Here is a 19,038-nt window from a genome sequence, read left to right on the forward strand (position 1 = left end):
GACCATAGTATTAATCACTACAGAGTAAACTGACCATAGTGTTAATCACTACAGAGTAAACTGACCATAGTGTTAATCACTACAGAGTAAACTGACCAGTGTTAATCACTACAGAGTAAACTGACCATAGTGTTAATCACTACAGAGTAAACTGACCATAGTGTTTATCACTACAGAGTAAACTGACCATAGTGTTAATCACTACAGAGTAAACTGACCATAGTGTTAATCACTACAGAGTAAACTGACCATAGTGTTTATCACTACAGAGTAAACTGACCATAGTGTTAATCACTACAGAGTAAACTGACCATAGTGTTAATCATTACAGAGTAAACTGACCATAGTGTTTATCACTACAGAGTAAACTGACCATAGTGTTTATCACTACAGAGTAAACTGACCATAGTGTTTATCACTACAGAGTACACAGTGATCCTGGCCGTAGAGACAGTCCTCTCTCTTCAGTCGTCTCTTTATTCACCAGGCAGGAAGAAAACAGACTCCAAACCACATCCAATAAGAAATGCTCGCTTTTATTTCAATTTAAAAAATAATAAAACTACAGGTGTTTATGGAACAGACAGTCTGTCTGTAATGGCAGCCCATTTCCTCTACAGAGCCCTAAAGGCCAGGGTCTAAAGTAGTGCACTATGTAGGGAATAGGGTGCCCTATAGGCCAGGGTCTAAAGTAGTGCACTATGTAGGGAATAGGGTGCCCTATAGGTCCTGGTCTAAAGTAGTGTACTATGTAGGGAATAGGGTGCCCCATAGGTCCTGGTCTAAAGTAGTGTACTATGTAGGGAATAGGGTGCCCTATAGGCCAGGGTCTAAAGTAGTGTACTATGTAGGGAATAGGGTGCCCTATAGGTCCTGGTCTAAAGTAGTGCACTATGTAGGGAATAGGGTGCCCCATAGGTCCTGGTCTAAAGTAGTGTACTATGTAGGGAATAGGGTGCCCTATAGGTCCTGGTCTAAAGTAGTGCACTATGTAGGGAATAGGGTGCCCTATAGGTCCTGGTCTAAAGTAGTGCACTATGTAGGGAATAGGGAGCCATTTGGGATACAAACATATACTACTGTAGTGACAACCAAATGATACCCTTCTTACATTTATAGTCCACTACTATTGACCAGGGTCCATTGGGGTTAAAGTAGTGCACTATAAAAAAGGGAACAAGTGTTCCATTTGGGACATAACCTGAATATAAAGATGAATATAAACGCACTGGAAAGGGCCTTTTTCTCATTTGGGCAAAAGTCCATCCTCCACCCTCTCTCTCCTCCGTGACCCAGAAACCAATAGGTAGTCGAGGAGATGGCAATTCGTTAGCAGGCGAAACGGAAGACGGTCCCTCCCCTCCTCGATAGCCACCTCTCATGGAGGACAGTCACGTGTGTCCTACCAAAGTCCTTCACAGAAGAGTTTTGAAATCAACAACATCCCCTCCCCTTTGAATCAGCTTTCGTTTTGTCACAGTTTAAAAACAATATACTACTTAGTTTTATCTAGAACATGTACTTCACAACTAGCATCATTTGTTCTGATCACTTTGCATATTTGAATTGGGATCCAAGTGATTTGCCTGATGACGTGCGAGTGGACTAGGAGTCTCGTTTCATGCAAGCGCATTTTCGTCCCGTGTTACCTCTCCTCGACGCCTCTTGATTACCCTTTGGCCTTTTACAAAAGGAGGCGAGAGGACGTAGGAGTTGAGCAAATCCAATTAAGAAAAGATTCCTCGATTGTCCTGGCTGGCCAGGCAGTGCTAGCCGATCACAGACGATGTCTCGGTCCTGATTGAGGCCAGGCAGTGCTAGCCGATCACAGATTATGTCTCGGTCCTGATTGAGGCCAGGCAGTGCTAGCCGATCACAGATTATGTCTCGGTCCTGTTTGAGGCCAGGCAGTGCTAGCCAATCACATTTGTCTCGGTCCCGATTGAGGCCAGGCAGTGCTAGCCGATCACAGACGATGTCTCGGTCCCGATTGAGGCCAGGCAGTGCTAGCCGATCACAGATGTCTCGGTCCCGATTGAGGCCAGATAATCCCTCAGTCCTGATTGTCCAGTTTGGTCATGGTAAATTAAAATTACCCATATGACATTGTTACATACAAGGATATACCATGAAATATCAGATAATTCACTAACTTTTCAAGGTAGTTTTTATAACGCGGTCCCGTAAAAAAGACCGGTAGCCTTTACTGTGTAGCTTGTTGTTATGTTGGCCAATCAAAGAGGCTCAATGTGACGCAAGTGGAGTGAGTTCACTAATGCAAGATGGAATAACATATGGGAACTCAAAGTTAGCAAAAATGGGGTTGGAGTGACCGATAGGTAGGCTGATGTTTTCTCATCTGAATGGGGTTGGGAGTAACCGATAGGTAGGCTGATGTTTTCTCATCTGAATGGGGTTGGGGAGAAATTGCAGCATGTGGCCTCAATTAGCCTAGCTATCCATAGCTGGTTCTCTAGGCTGCTCCAGTCAAGACCGATATTGTAATATGGGATGATGAATAACGTTGTGTTGTGTTTTTTCTCTCTCTCTCTCAGCAGATTTGAAAAAATAAAAAAAGAAGTTACAAAAAACTAAATTTGAACATGTGGCGTCGAGAGGCTGTGTGTGTGTTAGGACACGGAGGATATGGCGTTATGGGGAGAGCCCATCTGTGTGAGCACTTTGTCCAGCCACTGTAGAGGGCCGTGCAGGTGCACTTCTATCCAGCAGGGGGTGCTGGTCACGTCCTGGCGGTGGTACTCTGCACCCCAACCCTGGGGGAGGAAGAGGAGCACACACACACACACACGATTAGAGGGTACACTGCACAACACAACTGAAAAGTTGCAGGATTGAGCATTCAGAGACAGCAAGACCAGAGAATGGGATGAGCTCGTAGACCACCTGTTAACCCCTGACCCTTCAAATCTAATTGTATTTGTCACGTGCCGAAAACAACGGGTAGAGACTTAACCGTGAAATGCTTATGAGCCCTGAGTAATATAAAATACACAAGAATAGAGCTACACAGGAAGTACCAGATCAATGTGGAGCTATATACAGGAAGTACCAGATCAATGTGGAGCTATATACAGGAAGTACCAGATCAATGTGGAACTATATACAGGAAGTACCAGAACAATGTGGAACTATATACAGGAAGTACCAGATCAATGTGGAACTATATACAGGAAGTACCAGATCAATGTGGAACTATATACAGGAAGTACCAGATCAATGTGGAACTATATACAGGAAGTACCAGATCAATGTGGAGCTATATACAGGAAGTACCAGATCAATGTGGAACTATATACAGGAAGTACCAGATCAATGTGGAACTATATACAGGAAGTACCAGATCAATGTGGAACTATATACAGGAAGTACCAGATCAATGTGGAGCTATATACAGGAAGTACCAGATCAATGTGGAACTATATACAGGAAGTACCAGATCAATGTGGAACTATATACAGGAAGTACCAGATCAATGTGGAACTATATACAGGAAGTACCAGATCAATGTGGAACTATATACAGGAAGTACCAGATCAATGTGGAACTATACACAGGAAGTACCAGATCAATGTGGAACTATACACAGGAAGTACCAGATCAATGTGGAACTATATACAGGAAGTACCAGATCAATGTGGAACTATATACAGGAAGTACCAGATCAATGTGGAACTATATACAGGAAGTACCAGATCAATGTGGAACTATATACAGGAAGTACCAGATCAATGTGGAACTATAGTTGAAGTCTGAAGTTTACATACACCATTAGCCAAATACATTTAAACTCAGTTTCACAATTCCTGACATTTAATCCTAGTAAAAAAATCCCTGTTTTAGGTCAGTTAGGATCACCATTTTAAGAATGTAAAATGTCAGAATAATAGTAGAGCGAATAATTTATTTCAGCTTTTATTTCTTTCATCACAGTGGGTCAGAAGTTTACGTACACTCAATTAGTATTAGGTAGCATTGCCTTTAAATTGTTTAACTTGGGTCAAACATTTCAGGTAACTTTCTGATGGCCACTCCAATACCTTGACTTTGTTGTCCTTAAGCCATTTTGACACAACTTTGGAAGTCTGCTTGGGGTCATTGTCTATTTTGTAGACCCATTTGTGACCAAGCTGAATTACATGTGAAATCATCTGTCTGTAAACAATGGTGGGAAAAATGACTTGTGTCATACACAAAGTAGATGTCCTAACCGACTTGCCAAAACTATAGTTTGTTAACAAGAAATTTGTGGAGTGGTTGAAAAACAAATTGACCCCTCCCCCGACCCCATGTTTACCTTGAAGCTCATGCGTACGGTACACATTGCCCACCTGTAACCCTTAGCCCCTCCCCTGACCTCATGTTTACCTTGACGAAGCTCATGCGTACGGTACACATTGCCCACCTGTAACCCTTAGCCCCTCCCCTGACCTCATGTTTACCTTGACGAAGCTCATGCGTACGGTACACATTGCCCACCTGTAACCCTTAGCCCCTCCCCTGACCTCATGTTTACCTTGACGAAGCTCATGCGTACGGTACACATTGCCCACCTGTAACCCTTAGCCCCTCCCCTGACCTCATGTTTACCTTGACGAAGCTCATGCGTATGGTACACATCTTGGTGAGCTCGTAAACAGCCTCAAAGCCGTGGTTCACTGACTGGGCCAGTAGCTGGGCAAATTCCTGGTGAAGAACAATAGAAGTTTACATTCCAATTGTACAAGGTAGAAATGTGTCTTCTGCCGTATACTATATAAAGTATATGTACAGTACCAGTCAAAAGTTTGGACACACCTACTCATTCCAGGGTTCTAGAACACCTACTCATTCCAGGGTTCTAGAACACCTACTCATTCCAGGGTTCTAGAACACCTACTCATTCCAGGGTTCTAGAACACCTACTCATTCCAGGGTTCTAGAACACCTACTCATTCCAGGGTTTTAGAACACCTACTCATTCCAGGGTTCTAGAACACCTACTCATTCCAGGGTTCTAGAACACCTACTCATTCCAGGGTTTTAGAACACCTACTCATTCCAGGGTTTTTCTTTATTTTTGACTATATTCTACATTGTAGAATAATACTGAAGACATCAAAACTATGAAATAACACATATGGAATCATGTAGTAGAAGTGTTAAACAAATCAAAATATATTCTCTATTTTAGATTCTTCCAAGTAGCCACCCTTCGCCTTGATGACAGCTTTGCACACTCTTGGCATTCTCTCAACCAGCTTCATGAGGTAGTCAAAAGAAAATAAAATATTTATTTAACACTTTTTTTCGGTTACTACACGATTCCATATGTTTTATTTCATAGTTTTGATGTCTTCACTATTATTCTACAATGTAGAAAATAGTCAAAAAATAAAGAATAACCCTGGAATGTTCTAAAACGATTGACCAGTGGGGTTTATAATTATATTATATTCTCCTCTGAAAGACAGAGAGGTAGAATTGGAACCTTCCGGTCGTTGTGTGTGTGTGTGTGTGTGTGTCCTGTCTACCTACCTGGTTGTTAAAGATCTTCAGACTGCAGCCACTAGGGATCTTACACACCGTGGTGGGGTGGAAACCGTGATGATAGTTACAGTTACGACTCTGAACGAAGATACTGGTGTCACTCAGACACTCTGCATACACCTCACCTCCTACGTAGTAGAGATGGACACCTGGGGAGAGGATTATTTCTTTATTTAAATGCATAAAATGTCTCCTATGACCGAAAACAGCCTCTGGACATCAGAGCAACAACAATCACTAACTTCGATTTTGATGAAAATGTCTACTTCAATTAGTCGGCAGCTCTGAGCGTTACTCCGGACCAGGCCCTGATCCGCGGGACTCCAAAGAGGAAGTGGCTGTGAAAGAGGTGAGCTGGCACCCTGACGAGACTACAATAGACTGCCATTTTCTATTAGCGAACAAACTGGATGAGCTCTGTTAGAGAGACTATCCTGTCAATCACTGGAGAATAAACTGGATGAGCTCTGTTAGAGACTATTACTACCAACGGGAACTGAAGAACTGGCCCTAGCCCTCACCCTCCGATCCAACAGGTCCCAGACGTGCTCAGTGGGATTGAGATCCGGGCTCTTCGCTGGCCATGGCAGAACACTGACATTCCTGTCTTGCAGGAAATCACGCACAAAACGAGCAGTATGGCTGGTGGCATTGTCATGCTGGAGAGTCATGTCAGGATGAGCCTGCAGGAAGGGTACCACATGAGGGAGGAGGATGTCTTCCCTGTTGAAATTGCCTGCAATGACAACAAGCTCAGTCCGATGATGCTGTGACACACCGCCCCAGACCATGACGGACCCTCCACCTCCAAATCGATCCTGCCCCAGAGTACAGGCCTCGGTGTAACACTCATTCCTTCGACGATAAACACGAATCCGACCCTCACCCCTATATGAGACAAAACTGCGACTCGTCAGTGAAGAGCACTTTTTCCCAGTCCTGTCTGGTCCAACAACGGTGGGTTTGTGCCCATAGACGACGTTGTTGCCGGTGAGGTCTGGTGAGGACCTGCCTTACAACAGGCCTACAAGCCCTTAGTCCAGCCTCTCTCAGCATATTGAGGACAGTCTGAGCACTGATGGAGGGATTGTGCGTTCCTGGTGTAACTCGGGCAGTTGTTGTTGCCATCCTGTACCTGTCCCGCAGGTGTGATGTACCAATCCTGTGCAGGTGTTGTTACACATGGTCTGCCGCTGCGAGGACGATCAGCTGTCTGTCCTGTCTCCCTGTAGCGCTGTCTTAGGCATCTCACAGTACGGACATTGCAATTTATTGCCCTGGCTACATCTGCAGTCCTCATGCCTCCTTGCAGCATGCTTAAGGTACATTCACGCAGATGAGCAGGGACCCTGGGCATCTTTCTATTGGTGTTTTTCAGAGTCAGCAGAAATACCTCTTTAGTGTCCTAGGTTTTCATAACTGTGACCTTAATTGCCAACCGTCTATAAGCTGTTGGTGTCTTAACGACCGTTCCACAGGTGCATGTTCATTAATTGTTTATGGCTCATTGAACAAGCAATGGGAAACAGTGTTTAAACCCTTTACAATGAAGATCTGTGAAGTTATTTGGATTTTTACTAATTATCTTTGAAAGACAGGGTCCTGCATTTATGTTTAGAGTCGTGGCTGAACGAGGACATGGCTATCTATACATCTCGTTGGTATTTCAAAACGTTAAACCTTTGAAACATCTGTCCATATTCTTCCTCGAGTCTTGATGATCATCCAGGTGCTTTTTGGCAAACTGGAGTCCACTTTTTGGATGAGATGGGTCCCATTATGTCTGGTGAAAACCAAAACACTGCATTCCACAGTAAAATCCCTCATACCAACGGTCAGCATGGTGGTGGTAGTGTGATGGTTTGGGGTCCAGCATGGGGGTGGTAGTGTGATGGTTTGGGGTCCAGCATGGTGGTGGTAGTGTGATGGTTTGGGGTCCAGCATGGTGGTGGTAGTGTGATGGTTTGGGGTCAGCATGGTGGTGGTAGTGTGATGGTTTGGGGTCCAGCATGGTGGTGGTAGTGTGATGGTTTGGGGTCAGCATGGTGGTGGTAGTGTGATGGTTTGGGGTCCAGCATGGTGGTGGTAGTGTGATGGTTTGGGGTCAGCATGGTGATGGTAGTGTGATGGTTTGGGGTCCAGCATGGTGGTGGTAGTGTGATGGTTTGGGGTCAGCATTGTGGTGGTAGTGTGATGGTTTGGGGTCCAGCATGGTGGTGGTAGTGTGATGGTTTGGGGTCAGCATGGTGGTGGTAGTGTGATGGTTTGGGGTCCAGCATGGTGGTGGTAGTGTGATGGTTTGGGGTCAGCATGGTGGTGGTAGTGTGATGGTTTGGGGTCCAGCATGGTGGTGGTAGTGTGATGGTTTGGGGTCAGCATGGTGGTGGTAGTGTGATGGTTTGGGGTCAGCATGGTGGTGGTAGTGTGATGGTTTGGGGTCCAGCATGGTGGTGGTAGTGTGATGGTTTGGGGTCCAGCATGGTGGTGGTAGTGTGATGGTTTGGGGTCCAGCATGGTGGTGGTAGTGTGATGGTTTGGGGTCAGCATGGTGGTGGTAGTGTGATGGTTTGGGGTCCAGCATGGTGGTGGTAGTGTGATGGTTTGGGGTCCAGCATGGTGGTGGTAGTGTGATGGTTTGGGGTCCAGCATGGTGGTGGTAGTGTGATGGTTTGGGGTCAGCATGGTGGTGGTAGTGTGATGGTTTGGGGTCCAGCATGGTGGTGGTAGTGTGATGGTTTGGGGTCCAGCATGGTGGTGGTAGTGTGATGGTTTGGGGTCCAGCATGGTGGTGGTAGTGTGATGGTTTGGGGAGGCTTTGCTACCTCAGGACCTGGACGACTTGCCTTCATAGAAGCCTTAGTCAAAGTCCAGACCTAAACCCAATTGAGATGTTGTGGCAGAGCTTGACAGTGTGTCAAACTTCCTCCACAGATACGTGAGAGACTGGTCCACAACTACAGGAAGTGTTTGGTTGGTCCACAACTACAGGAAGTGGTTGGTTGGTCCACAACTACAGGAAGTGGTTGGTTGGAGTCATTGCAGCTACAGTAAACTCCTCCATAGAGACGTGAGAGACTGATCCACAACTACAGGAAGTGTTTGGTTGGTCCACAACTACAGGAAGTGGTTGGTTGGAGTCATTGCAGCTACAGTAAACTCCTCCACAGAGACGTGAGAGACTGATCCACAACTACAGGAAGTGTTTGGTTGGTCAACAACTACAGGAAGTGTTTGGTTGGAGTCATTGCTGCTACAGGAAGTGGTTGGTTGGAGTCATGGCAGCTACAGGAAGTGTTTGGTTGGAGTCATGGCAGCTACAGGAAGTGGCACAACCAGTTGAGTGTAAAGGGGAAAAAGGGGAATTGGGTTTTGCAGAACTTTGTTCATTAAATAAAGTATCCATTTTATTTTTGTTAATTGTAAAGTCAAGTTCCCTTGATCTAATATTAGGTTTTGGTTGAAGATCTGATAACATTTTGTATCAAAAACATTCAGAAATAGAGAAAATCTGAAATTGGGGGAAATACTTTTTCACAGCAATGTAAGTATTTTACACCCCTGAGTCAATACGTGTTAGAAAGGTATTACAGATGTGCCTTTCTGGGTAAGGCTGTGAGTCTGGGTAGAGCTGGGTAGAGCTGTGAGTCTTTCTGGGTCAGTCTCTAAGAGCTGTGTCTTTCTGGGTAAGGCTCTAAGAGCTGTGAGTCTTTCTGGGTCAGTCTCTAAGAGCTGTGAGTCTTTCTGGGTCAGTCTCTAAGAGCTGTGAGTCTTTCTGGGTCAGTCTCTAACAGCTGTGAGTCTTTCTGAGTAAGTCTCTAAGAGCTTTGTACACCTGGCCTCAAACCCATCGAACACCTTTAGGATGAATTGGGACGCCGACTGCGAGCCAGGCCTAATCACCCCCAACGTCAGTGCCTGTCCTCACTAAGGCTCTTGTGGCTGAATGGAAGCATGTCCCCCCCCACAGCAACGGTCCAACATCTAGTGGGTCTTCCCTGTTGCCATAGACACAGTCTCACCAATATTTCTAAAGCTAAACTCTCGAGTCTCACCTTTGCCGATGTGCCTGCGTGTGTTCTCTATGGTCGAGTTGCGGTTGACGTTAGACAGCAGGCCGAGGCAGAAGCGGTTGCGGTTATTGGACGGGTCGGTGAAGCCGTCGACCAGAACACTGGAGTCTGACGCCAGGTACGCCTCACCCACGCGGTTATTCAGCTCATAGTACACTATAGAACACCAGTGTTTTGGTTCCTCGTAGGCTACTGGCTGAACATCTAGAGAGAGACAGAGAGAGACAGAGAGGAGGTTATTCAGCTCATAGTACACTATAGAACACCAGTGTTTTGGTTCCTCGTAGGCTACTGGCTGAACATCTAGAGAGAGAGAGAGAGAGAGAGACAGAGAGGAGGTTATTCAGCTCATAGTACACTATAGAACACCAGTGTTTTGGTTCCTCGTAGGCTACTGGCTGAACATCTAGAGAGAGAGAGAGGGGAGGTTATTCAGCTCATAGTACACTATAGAACACCAGTGTTTTGGTTCCTCGTAGGCTACTGGCTGAACATCTAGAGAGAGAGAGAGGGGAGGTTATTCAGCTCATAGTACACTATAGAACACCAGTGTTTTGGTTCCTCGTAGGCTACTGGCTGAACATCTAGAGAGAGACAGAGAGAGACAGAGAGGAGGTTATTCAGCTCATAGTACACTATAGAACACCAGTGTTTTGGTTCCTCGTAGGCTACTGGCTGAACATCTAGAGAGAGAGAGACAGAGAGGAGGTTATTCAGCTCATAGTACACTATAGAACACCAGTGTTTTGGTTCCTCGTAGGCTACTGGCTGAACATCTAGAGAGAGAGAGAGGGGAGGTTATTCAGCTCATAGTACACTATAGAACACCAGTGTTTTGGTTCCTCGTAGGCTACTGGCTGAACATCTAGAGAGAGACAGAGAGAGACAGAGAGGAGGTTATTCAGCTCATAGTACACTATAGAACACCAGTGTTTTGGTTCCTCGTAGGCTACTGGCTGAACATCTAGAGAGAGAGAGAGAGAGGAGGTTATTCAGCTCATAGTACACTATAGAACACCAGTGTTTTGGTTCCTCGTAGGCTACTGGCTGAACATCTAGAGAGAGAGAGAGAGACAGAGAGGAGGTTATTCAGCTCATAGTACACTATAGAACACCAGTGTTTTGGTTCCTCGTAGGCTACTGGCTGAACATCTAGAGAGAGACAGAGAGAGACAGAGAGGAGGTTATTCAGCTCATAGTACACTATAGAACACCAGTGTTTTGGTTCCTCGTAGGCTACTGGCTGAACATCTAGAGAGAGACAGAGAGAGACAGAGAGGAGGTTATTCAGCTCATAGTACACTATAGAACACCAGTGTTTTGGTTCCTCGTAGGCTACTGGCTGAACATCTAGAGAGAGAGAGAGAGAGACAGAGAGGAGGTTATTCAGCTCATAGTACACTATAGAACACCAGTGTTTTGGTTCCTCGTAGGCTACTGGCTGAACATCTAGAGAGAGAGAGAGGGGAGGTTATTCAGCTCATAGTACACTATAGAACACCAGTGTTTTGGTTCCTCGTAGGCTACTGGCTGAACATCTAGAGAGAGAGAGAGAGAGACAGAGAGGAGGTTATTCAGCTCATAGTACACTATAGAACACCAGTGTTTTGGTTCCTCGTAGGCTACTGGCTGAACATCTAGAGAGAGAGAGACAGAGAGAGACCGAGAGAGACAGAGAGAGACAGAGAGAGACAGAGAGGAGGTTATTCAGCTCATAGTACACTATAGAACACCAGTGTTTTGGTTCCTCGTAGGCTACTGGCTGAACATCTAGAGAGAGACAGAGAGAGACAGAGAGGAGGTTATTCAGCTCATAGTACACTATAGAACACCAGTGTTTTGGTTCCTCGTAGGCTACTGGCTGAACATCTAGAGAGAGAGAGAGAGAGAGAGAGGAGGTTATTCAGCTCATAGTACACTATAGAACACCAGTGTTTTGGTTCCTCGTAGGCTACTGGCTGAACATCTAGAGAGAGAGAGAGAGAGACAGAGAGGAGGTTATTCAGCTCATAGTACACTATAGAACACCAGTGTTTTGGTTCCTCGTAGGCTACTGGCTGAACATCTAGAGAGAGAGAGAGAGAGAGAGAGAGACAGAGAGGAGGTTATTCAGCTCATAGTACACTATAGAACACCAGTGTTTTGGTTCCTCGTAGGCTATTGGCTGAACATCTAGAGAGAGACAGAGAGAGACAGAGAGGAGGTTATTCAGCTCATAGTACACTATAGAACACCAGTGTTTTGGTTCCTCGTAGGCTACTGGCTGAACATCTAGAGAGAGAGAGAGAGAGAGACAGAGAGGAGGTTATTCAGCTCATAGTACACTATAGAACACCAGTGTTTTGGTTCCTCGTAGGCTACTAGCTGAACATCTAGAGAGAGAGAGACAGAGAGAGACAGAGAGAGACCGAGAGAGACCGAGAGAGACAGAGAGAGACAGAGAGAGACAGAGAGAGACAGAGAGGAGGTTATTCAGCTCATAGTACACTAAAGAACACCAGTGTTTTGGTTCCTCGTAGGCTACTAGCTGAACATCTAGAGAGAGAGAGACAGAGAGAGACCGAGAGAGACAGAGAGAGACAGAGAGAGACAGAGAGAGACAGAGAGGAGGTTATTCAGCTACATCTAGAGAGAGAGAGGAGGAAGGAGAGAAGGAGAGAGGGAGAAAGAAGAGAGGGATAGCGAGAGAGAAGAGAGGCAGGAAGAGCGGATATTAATGTCATCTAGAGAAAGAGACAGAGACAGACAGAGAGGAGGTTATTCAGATACATCTAGAGAGAAAGAGGAGGAAGGAGAGAAGGAGAGAGGGAGAAAGAAGAGAGGGATAGCGAGAGAGAAGAGAGGCAGGAAGAGCGGATATTAATGTCTATGGGCATACTGCGTTTCTGTGGTTACCTGGCCTGTTGTTGGTATCTAGGCCGGTTGGCATGGCGAGGAGGTTGGTTTCCATTGGCTGGGAGCAGTCCTGAATCAAATAATCATCTGGAGGCATGTAGGCTGGGGGCGGGGTGTCAGCTGTGTTACAACACACCATTTATTAGCAAACACAACAACCTACGGCATAGAAAACTAATTGAACACAGCTGTATAGAGTAAGACGCTCCAGGTAAGCTGTAGAGAGGAGAGGAGAGAGAGGGAGGAAAGAGGAGAGAGAGGGAGGAAAGAGAGGGCTCCAGAGGTGAGCCAGCTCAGGACCAGTCTTACCCGGGACATGGAAGGGGCTGTCTGGGTCGGAGCTAAGTGGGGAGTGGGGGAACGCGGAGATGCTGCTGGACCCACTGCCGGGCGAACTGGGGAAGCTGTTGCCAGGGGAACAAGGGAACGCCAACCCTTCGTTGCCGCCCCCGCCTGGAGGGAAGGATTCTGGGAAAGTGGCGTTGTGGGGCATGAGAGGCTCGTTCTGGTCGATGGCGCCATGGTAACGGGGCTGCATCCCCGGCCTCGCTGTGAGGTCACTGTTCCTAGGGACCAGGACAGGGGGCAGCACTGAGGAGGGGGGGAGAGAAAGGGGGAGGAGGAAGGTGTCAGTCCCTTATCAATAAAGGCAAGCTGGCTCTATTTCCATACAGCTAAAACCTTGTAGAGGTCAATTTCAGATAGTATACTTGTTATTATAAACTGGGCTGTTCGAGCCCCGAATGCTGATTGGCTGAAAGCGGTGGTATATCAGACCGTATACCACGGGGTATGACAAAAACATTAATTTTTACTGCTCTAATTATGTTGGTAACTAATTTATAATAGCAATAAGGCACCTCGGGGGTTTGTGGTATGTGGCCAATATACCACGGCTAAGGGTTGTGTCCAGGCACTCTGAGTTGCATCGTGGGTAAGAACAGCCCTTAGCTGTGGTACATTGTATATACACAAAAGTATGTGGACACCGCTTCAAATTAGTGGCTTTGGCCATTTCAGCCACACTCGTTGCTGACATGCAATCTCCATAGACAAACATTGGCAGTAGACTGGCCTTACTGAAGAGCTCAGTGACTTATAATGTGGCACCGTCTTAGGATGCCACCTTTACAACAAGTCAGTTCGTCAAATTTCTGCCCTGCTAGAGCTGACCCCGGTCAACTGTAAGTGCTGTTATTGTGAAGTGGAAATGTCTAGGAGCAACAACGGCTCAGCTGAGAAGTGGTAGGCAACAGAAGCTCACAGAACGGGACCGCAGAGTGCTGAAGCGTATAAATATCTTCTGTCCTCGGTTGCAACCCTCACTACCGAGTTCCAAACTGCCTCTGGACGTCAGCACAAGAACTGTTCGTCAGGAGCTTCATGAAATGGGTTTCCATGGCCGAGCAGCCGCACACAAGCCTAAGATCACCATGTGCAATGCCAAGCGTTGGCTGGAGTGGTGTAAAGCTTGCTGCCATTGGACTCTGGAGCAGTTCTCTGGAGTGATCGATCACACTTCACCATCTGGCAGTACGGCGGACTAATCTGGATTTGGGGGATGCCAGGAGAACGCTACCTGCCCCAAATGCATAGTGGCAACTGTAAAGTTTGGTGGAGGAGGAAACTTTATAGATGGCATTTTTCATTGGGGCAGGTAGCGTTCTCCTGGCATCCGCTGGGTCCCTTTCCTGTTTCAGCATGACAATAACCCCGTGCACAAGGAGAGGTCCACACACTTTCGTCAATTTAGTGGCCATTTACCCCCTCCGGGCCATATACCACCACACCCCCTCCGGGCCATATACCACCACACCCCCTCCGGGCCTTATACCACCACACCCCCTCCGGGCCTTATACCACCACACCCCCTCCTGCCTTATACCACCACACCCCCTCCTGCCTTATACCACCACACCCCCTCCTGCCTTATACTTACTAGGGCTGTCCAATTTCTTGTTGTGGTAGGGGGTCAGTGTATACTCAGTAGGGGGCAGTGTAACCTCACTAGGGGTCAGTGTATACTCACTAGGGGACAGTGTATACTCACTAGGGGGGCAGTGTAACCTCACTAGGGGGGCAGTGTAACCTCACTAGGGGGGCAGTGTAACCTCACTAGGGGGGCAGTGTAACCTCACTAGGGGGGCAGTGTAACCTCACTAGGGGGGCAGTGTAACCTCACTAGGGGGGCAGTGTAACCTCACTAGGGGGGCAGTGTATACTCACTAGGGGGGCAGTGTATACTCACTAGGGGGGCAGTGTAACCTCACTAGGGGGGCAGTGTATACTCACTAGGGGGGCAGTGTATACTCACTAGGGGGGCAGTGTATACTCACTAGGGGGGCAGTGTATACTCACTAGGGGGGCAGTGTATACTCACTAGGGGGGCAGTGTATACTCACTAGGGGGGCAGTGTATACTCACTAGGGGGCAGTGTATACTCACTAGGGGGCAGTGTATACTCACTAGGGGGTCAATGTAACATACTCACTAGGGGGTCGGTGTAACATACTCACTAGGGGGTCAGTTTATACTCATTAGGGGGTCAGTTTATACTCACTAGGGGGTCAGTGTATACTCACTAGGGGGGCAGTGTATACTCACTAGGGGGGCAGTGTAACCTCACTAGGGGGGCAGTGTAACCTCACTAGGGGGGCAGTGTAACCTCACTAGGGGGGCAGTGTAACCTCACTAGGGGGGCAGTGTAACCTCACTAGGGGGGCAGTGTAACCTCACTAGGGGGGCAGTGTAACCTCACTAGGGGGGCAGTGTAACCTCACTAGGGGGGCAGTGTAACCTCACTAGGGGGGCAGTGTATACTCACTAGGGGGCAGTGTATACTCACTAGGGGGCAGTGTATACTCACTAGGGGGCAGTGTATACTCACTAGGGGGCAGTGTATACTCACTAGGGGGTCGGTGTAACATACTCACTGGGGGGTCAGTTTATACTCACTAGGGGGTCAGTTTATACTCACTAGGGGGTCAGTGTAACCTCACTAGGGGGGCAGTGTAACCTCACTAGGGGGGCAGTGTAACCTCACTAGGGGGGCAGTGTAACCTCACTAGGGGGGCAGTGTAACCTCACTAGGGGGGCAGTGTAACCTCACTAGGGGGGCAGTGTAACCTCACTAGGGGGGCAGTGTAACCTCACTAGGGGGGCAGTGTAATCTCACTAGGGGGGCAGTGTAACCTCACTAGGGGGGCAGTGTAACCTCACTAGGGGGGCAGTGTAACCTCACTAGGGGGTCAGTGTAACCTCACTAGGGGGTCAGTGTAACCTCACTAGGGGGTCAGTGTAACCTCACTAGGGGGTCAGTGTATACTCACTAGGACTGTCCACTCTCTTATAGTGGTAGGGGTTGATACAGACATCTTTGTGTTTGGCTGTGAAGGGGAATTGGCAGCACTCCAAGGCCTTGAGTTCGTGATGAGACTGTAGGTCGGGCCATCTCCACACTCTGCAGTAGATGACGTGGGGGAGACCTTTACGATGGGATACCTGGAGACGACCGTCCAACGACCGAGGGATGGTCACACACTTACCTGGTGGGAGAGGGGAGAGGATTTAGAGACACACACACACCACCACCCCCCCCCCCCCCCCCAGACCACTCACTGGGCTGTCCGGGACAGCTGAGGGCCTTCTCCAGCTCCTCCATTGTTCCCTTCCTCTTCTTCAGTTTCTTCACTAGGGCGTCCACTGCCTTCTCTGCCCACTTCTCCTCCTCATCCCCCTGTTTCCATCCCAGCAGCCTCTTCACCGCCGGGCTGGTGAAGGAGAATAGCGACGTCACGTTCATCTTGATGACGACGTAGGGAAGGACCGGGTCCTCTGGGAGAATATCCTCAAATACAGTACAGTAACACACGGGTACTCAGTATCTCCCTCTCAGTCACATACAGATGCACACTAAGTAGTGTGGAGAGGATCACACTCTGTTGTTGTGCCCTAGCTAGCCTCTGGCCTGTAGAGTGTTACTGCACGGAGGGATCTAGGTTGGCCAGTTGTGTTGGGCAGTCGTAGGACCAGATAAGGCTGTCACGCCTTACAGCACACCTGAGAGAGAGAGAGAGAGAGAGCACACCTGAGAGAGAGACAGACAGTACATCTGAGAACAAGAGACAGGCAGCGAACCAGAGAGACAAGCAGCGCACCAGAGAGACAGGCGGCGCACCAGAGAGACAGGCGGCGCACCAGAGAGACAGGCGGCGCACCAGAGAGACAGGCGGCGCACCAGAGAGACAGGCGGCGCACCAGAGAGAGACAGAGAGACAGGCAGCGCACCAGAGAGAGAGAAAGAGAGAGAGAGAGAGACAGGCAGCGCACCAGATAGAGAGAAAGAGAGAGAGACAGGCAGCGCACCAGAGAGACAGGCAGCGCACCAGAGAGAGAGACAGGCAGCGAACCAGAGAGACAGGCAGCGCACCAGAGAGACAGGCAGCGCACCAGAGAGACAGGCAGCGCACCAGAGAGACAGGCAGCGCACCAGAGAGAGACAGAGAGACAGGCAGCGCACCAGAGAGAGAGAAAGAGAGAGAGAGAGAGACAGGCAGCGCACCAGAGAGAGAGAGAGAGAGAGACAGGCAGCGCACCAGAGAGACAGGCAGCGCACCAGAGAGACAGGCAGCGCACCAGAGAGAGACAGAGAGACAGGCAGCGCACCAGAGAGAGAGAAAGAGAGAGAGAGAGAGACAGGCAGCGCACCAGAGAGAGAGAGAGAGAGACAGGCAGCGCACCAGAGAGAGAGAGAGAGAGACAGGCAGCGCACCAGAGAGAGAGAGAGAGAGAGAGAGAGAGACAGGCAGCGCACCAGAGAGAGAGAGCGACAGGCAGCACACCTGAGAGAGAGAGACAGGCAGCACACCTGAGAGAGAGAGAGACAGGCAGCACACCTGAGAGAGAGAGAGACAGGCAGCACACCTGAGAGAGAGAGAGACAGGCAGCACACCTGAGAGAGAGAGAGACAGGCAGCACACCTGAGAGAGAGAGACAGGCAGCACACCTGAGAGAGAGAGAGACAGACAGCACACCTGAGAGAGAGAGAGAGAGACAGGCAGACAATTCGGTCAGAATTGGACAGAGAGCACAGCAGCTTAACTCTCAAACTAACCCGCCCTAGATCTGAAAGAATCGGCTAGCTGTAAACTATCCTTCTCATTTCACTGCCTGATGCTCCATCCTACCACCACTACCGCATTAGATACAACACATTTCCCTGCTTCTAACTGCAGGATAGACAGCTGAAGAAAAAAAATCAATGTGTCCAGGCACGGACGGCCATGGCGCGGTTTAATTGGGAGATGGAGATGTGGAGGGTCAGGAGAGAGAGAGAGTGTTATGTTGCAACAGCAACCCTGCCTTTGCCTCCCCCCCTTGGGACACTCTCCTATCCCGCCTTGTGGAGAACGAAGCTACATTGTTTATGACCGACCAGGAGACAGGCCTGTAAGCTTGCCCGGTCTGAGAGCACTTTCAACCGACCTGGGCTTCAGACAGAGACGGCCTGTCAGTCACTCCAGTGGCGGTACATGTGATCCAATCAAATGTATTTTGATGTGATCATTGCTACAAGGAGAAATCATAACGACAACAACAATCCGTTTCTAACTACATCCGACTGTTATTTCTACAGGGAGAGAAAACGGGGTCTTAAAAATAATAACGTTCATCGTTTAACCGATTCTAAACGGATAAACTATTAACTTAACTAAATAAAAAAAACGGTTTATGATCAGATAGGCCTACATGCTTTGGGGATAAGTCTTGTCTGGATGAGAACGACAATAGAGCGAAAAGTTGGACGACTCTGGAATCGTAAAATAAACTCTTACTCTAGTTTGAGCTTCGAACAAACGATTTAAACAAACAATTTCTTCGGAAAAACATAGGACTGTTGTTTATTTTGTATTTAAATTATAGGAAGCATTTACATTACCGTGTTTTAAACAGACGTTATTTTTTGTTTTAAAGCGCTCCAGAACAACACCGGACTCCTCGCCTCCCGCTTGCCGGACTCTAGCGTCACATTTAAGGCAGAACCACTGGCAAAACGCCCTCCCTGGGACAGCACCGCGTAGGAGGAGGGGCAAAAACAAATTAGAAACCATGACACGACATATACATTATATATAAGGTTATATTATTGGGTTATCGTGTAAGGTTTTCCATTCTCTCTGACATCTACAAAAAAATATATATTTGTATAATCTATAAATAACAACATATAAGCATAATATTATTAAAAAAACACGTAAAAAATATATATATGTATATATATATATATATATATATAAAACCAAAGGATAGTTTCCACCGATCTCCTCTGGTAACAACTCCTTTTGAGAATGTGTTAAATGGAGGAAGATAAAAAATATATATATATATATATATAGCAAACATATATAGTAGTTTGCTAGTGTTGAGAGATAATTCACCATCAAATCACAAACAACCTTACAAATCAAATATTTATTTTATGTTTCTAGACCTTTTTAATTTTTAATTTAATTTTATTACTTTCGTT

General features: G+C 47.4%; 1 protein-coding gene across 4 annotated transcripts; it reads right to left on the bottom strand.

The window, feature by feature from the left end:
* Positions 1 to 515: 515 nt before the first annotated feature.
* LOC110531330 (SMAD family member 1) lies at positions 516 to 18,600 on the bottom strand. 4 transcript variants are annotated; one of them, XM_036987083.2, is made up of 9 exons: positions 18,451 to 18,594; positions 16,131 to 16,571; positions 15,842 to 16,057; positions 12,822 to 13,103; positions 12,513 to 12,632; positions 9,600 to 9,821; positions 5,536 to 5,696; positions 4,609 to 4,704; positions 516 to 2,774 (listed from the first exon to the last, which is right to left on the bottom strand). In XM_036987083.2, the coding sequence occupies exons 2-9, from the start codon at positions 16,312 to 16,314 to the stop codon at positions 2,631 to 2,633; spliced, it is 1,425 nt and encodes a 474-aa protein (XP_036842978.2). In that variant the 5' UTR covers positions 16,315 to 16,571; positions 18,451 to 18,594; the 3' UTR covers positions 516 to 2,630. The 4 variants fall into 4 exon arrangements, with proteins under 4 accessions (XP_036842978.2, XP_090039476.1, XP_036842979.2 ...); XM_090183350.1 differs by having other exon boundaries at positions 16,131 to 16,599; XM_036987084.2 differs by having other exon boundaries at positions 17,997 to 18,594.
* Positions 18,601 to 19,038: the final 438 nt, after the last annotated feature.

The sequence above is a fragment of the Oncorhynchus mykiss genome, chromosome 9 (assembly GCF_057628025.1).
Source record: "Oncorhynchus mykiss isolate SJ-2025 chromosome 9, ASM5762802v1, whole genome shotgun sequence".
Taxonomy (NCBI): domain Eukaryota; kingdom Metazoa; phylum Chordata; class Actinopteri; order Salmoniformes; family Salmonidae; genus Oncorhynchus; species Oncorhynchus mykiss.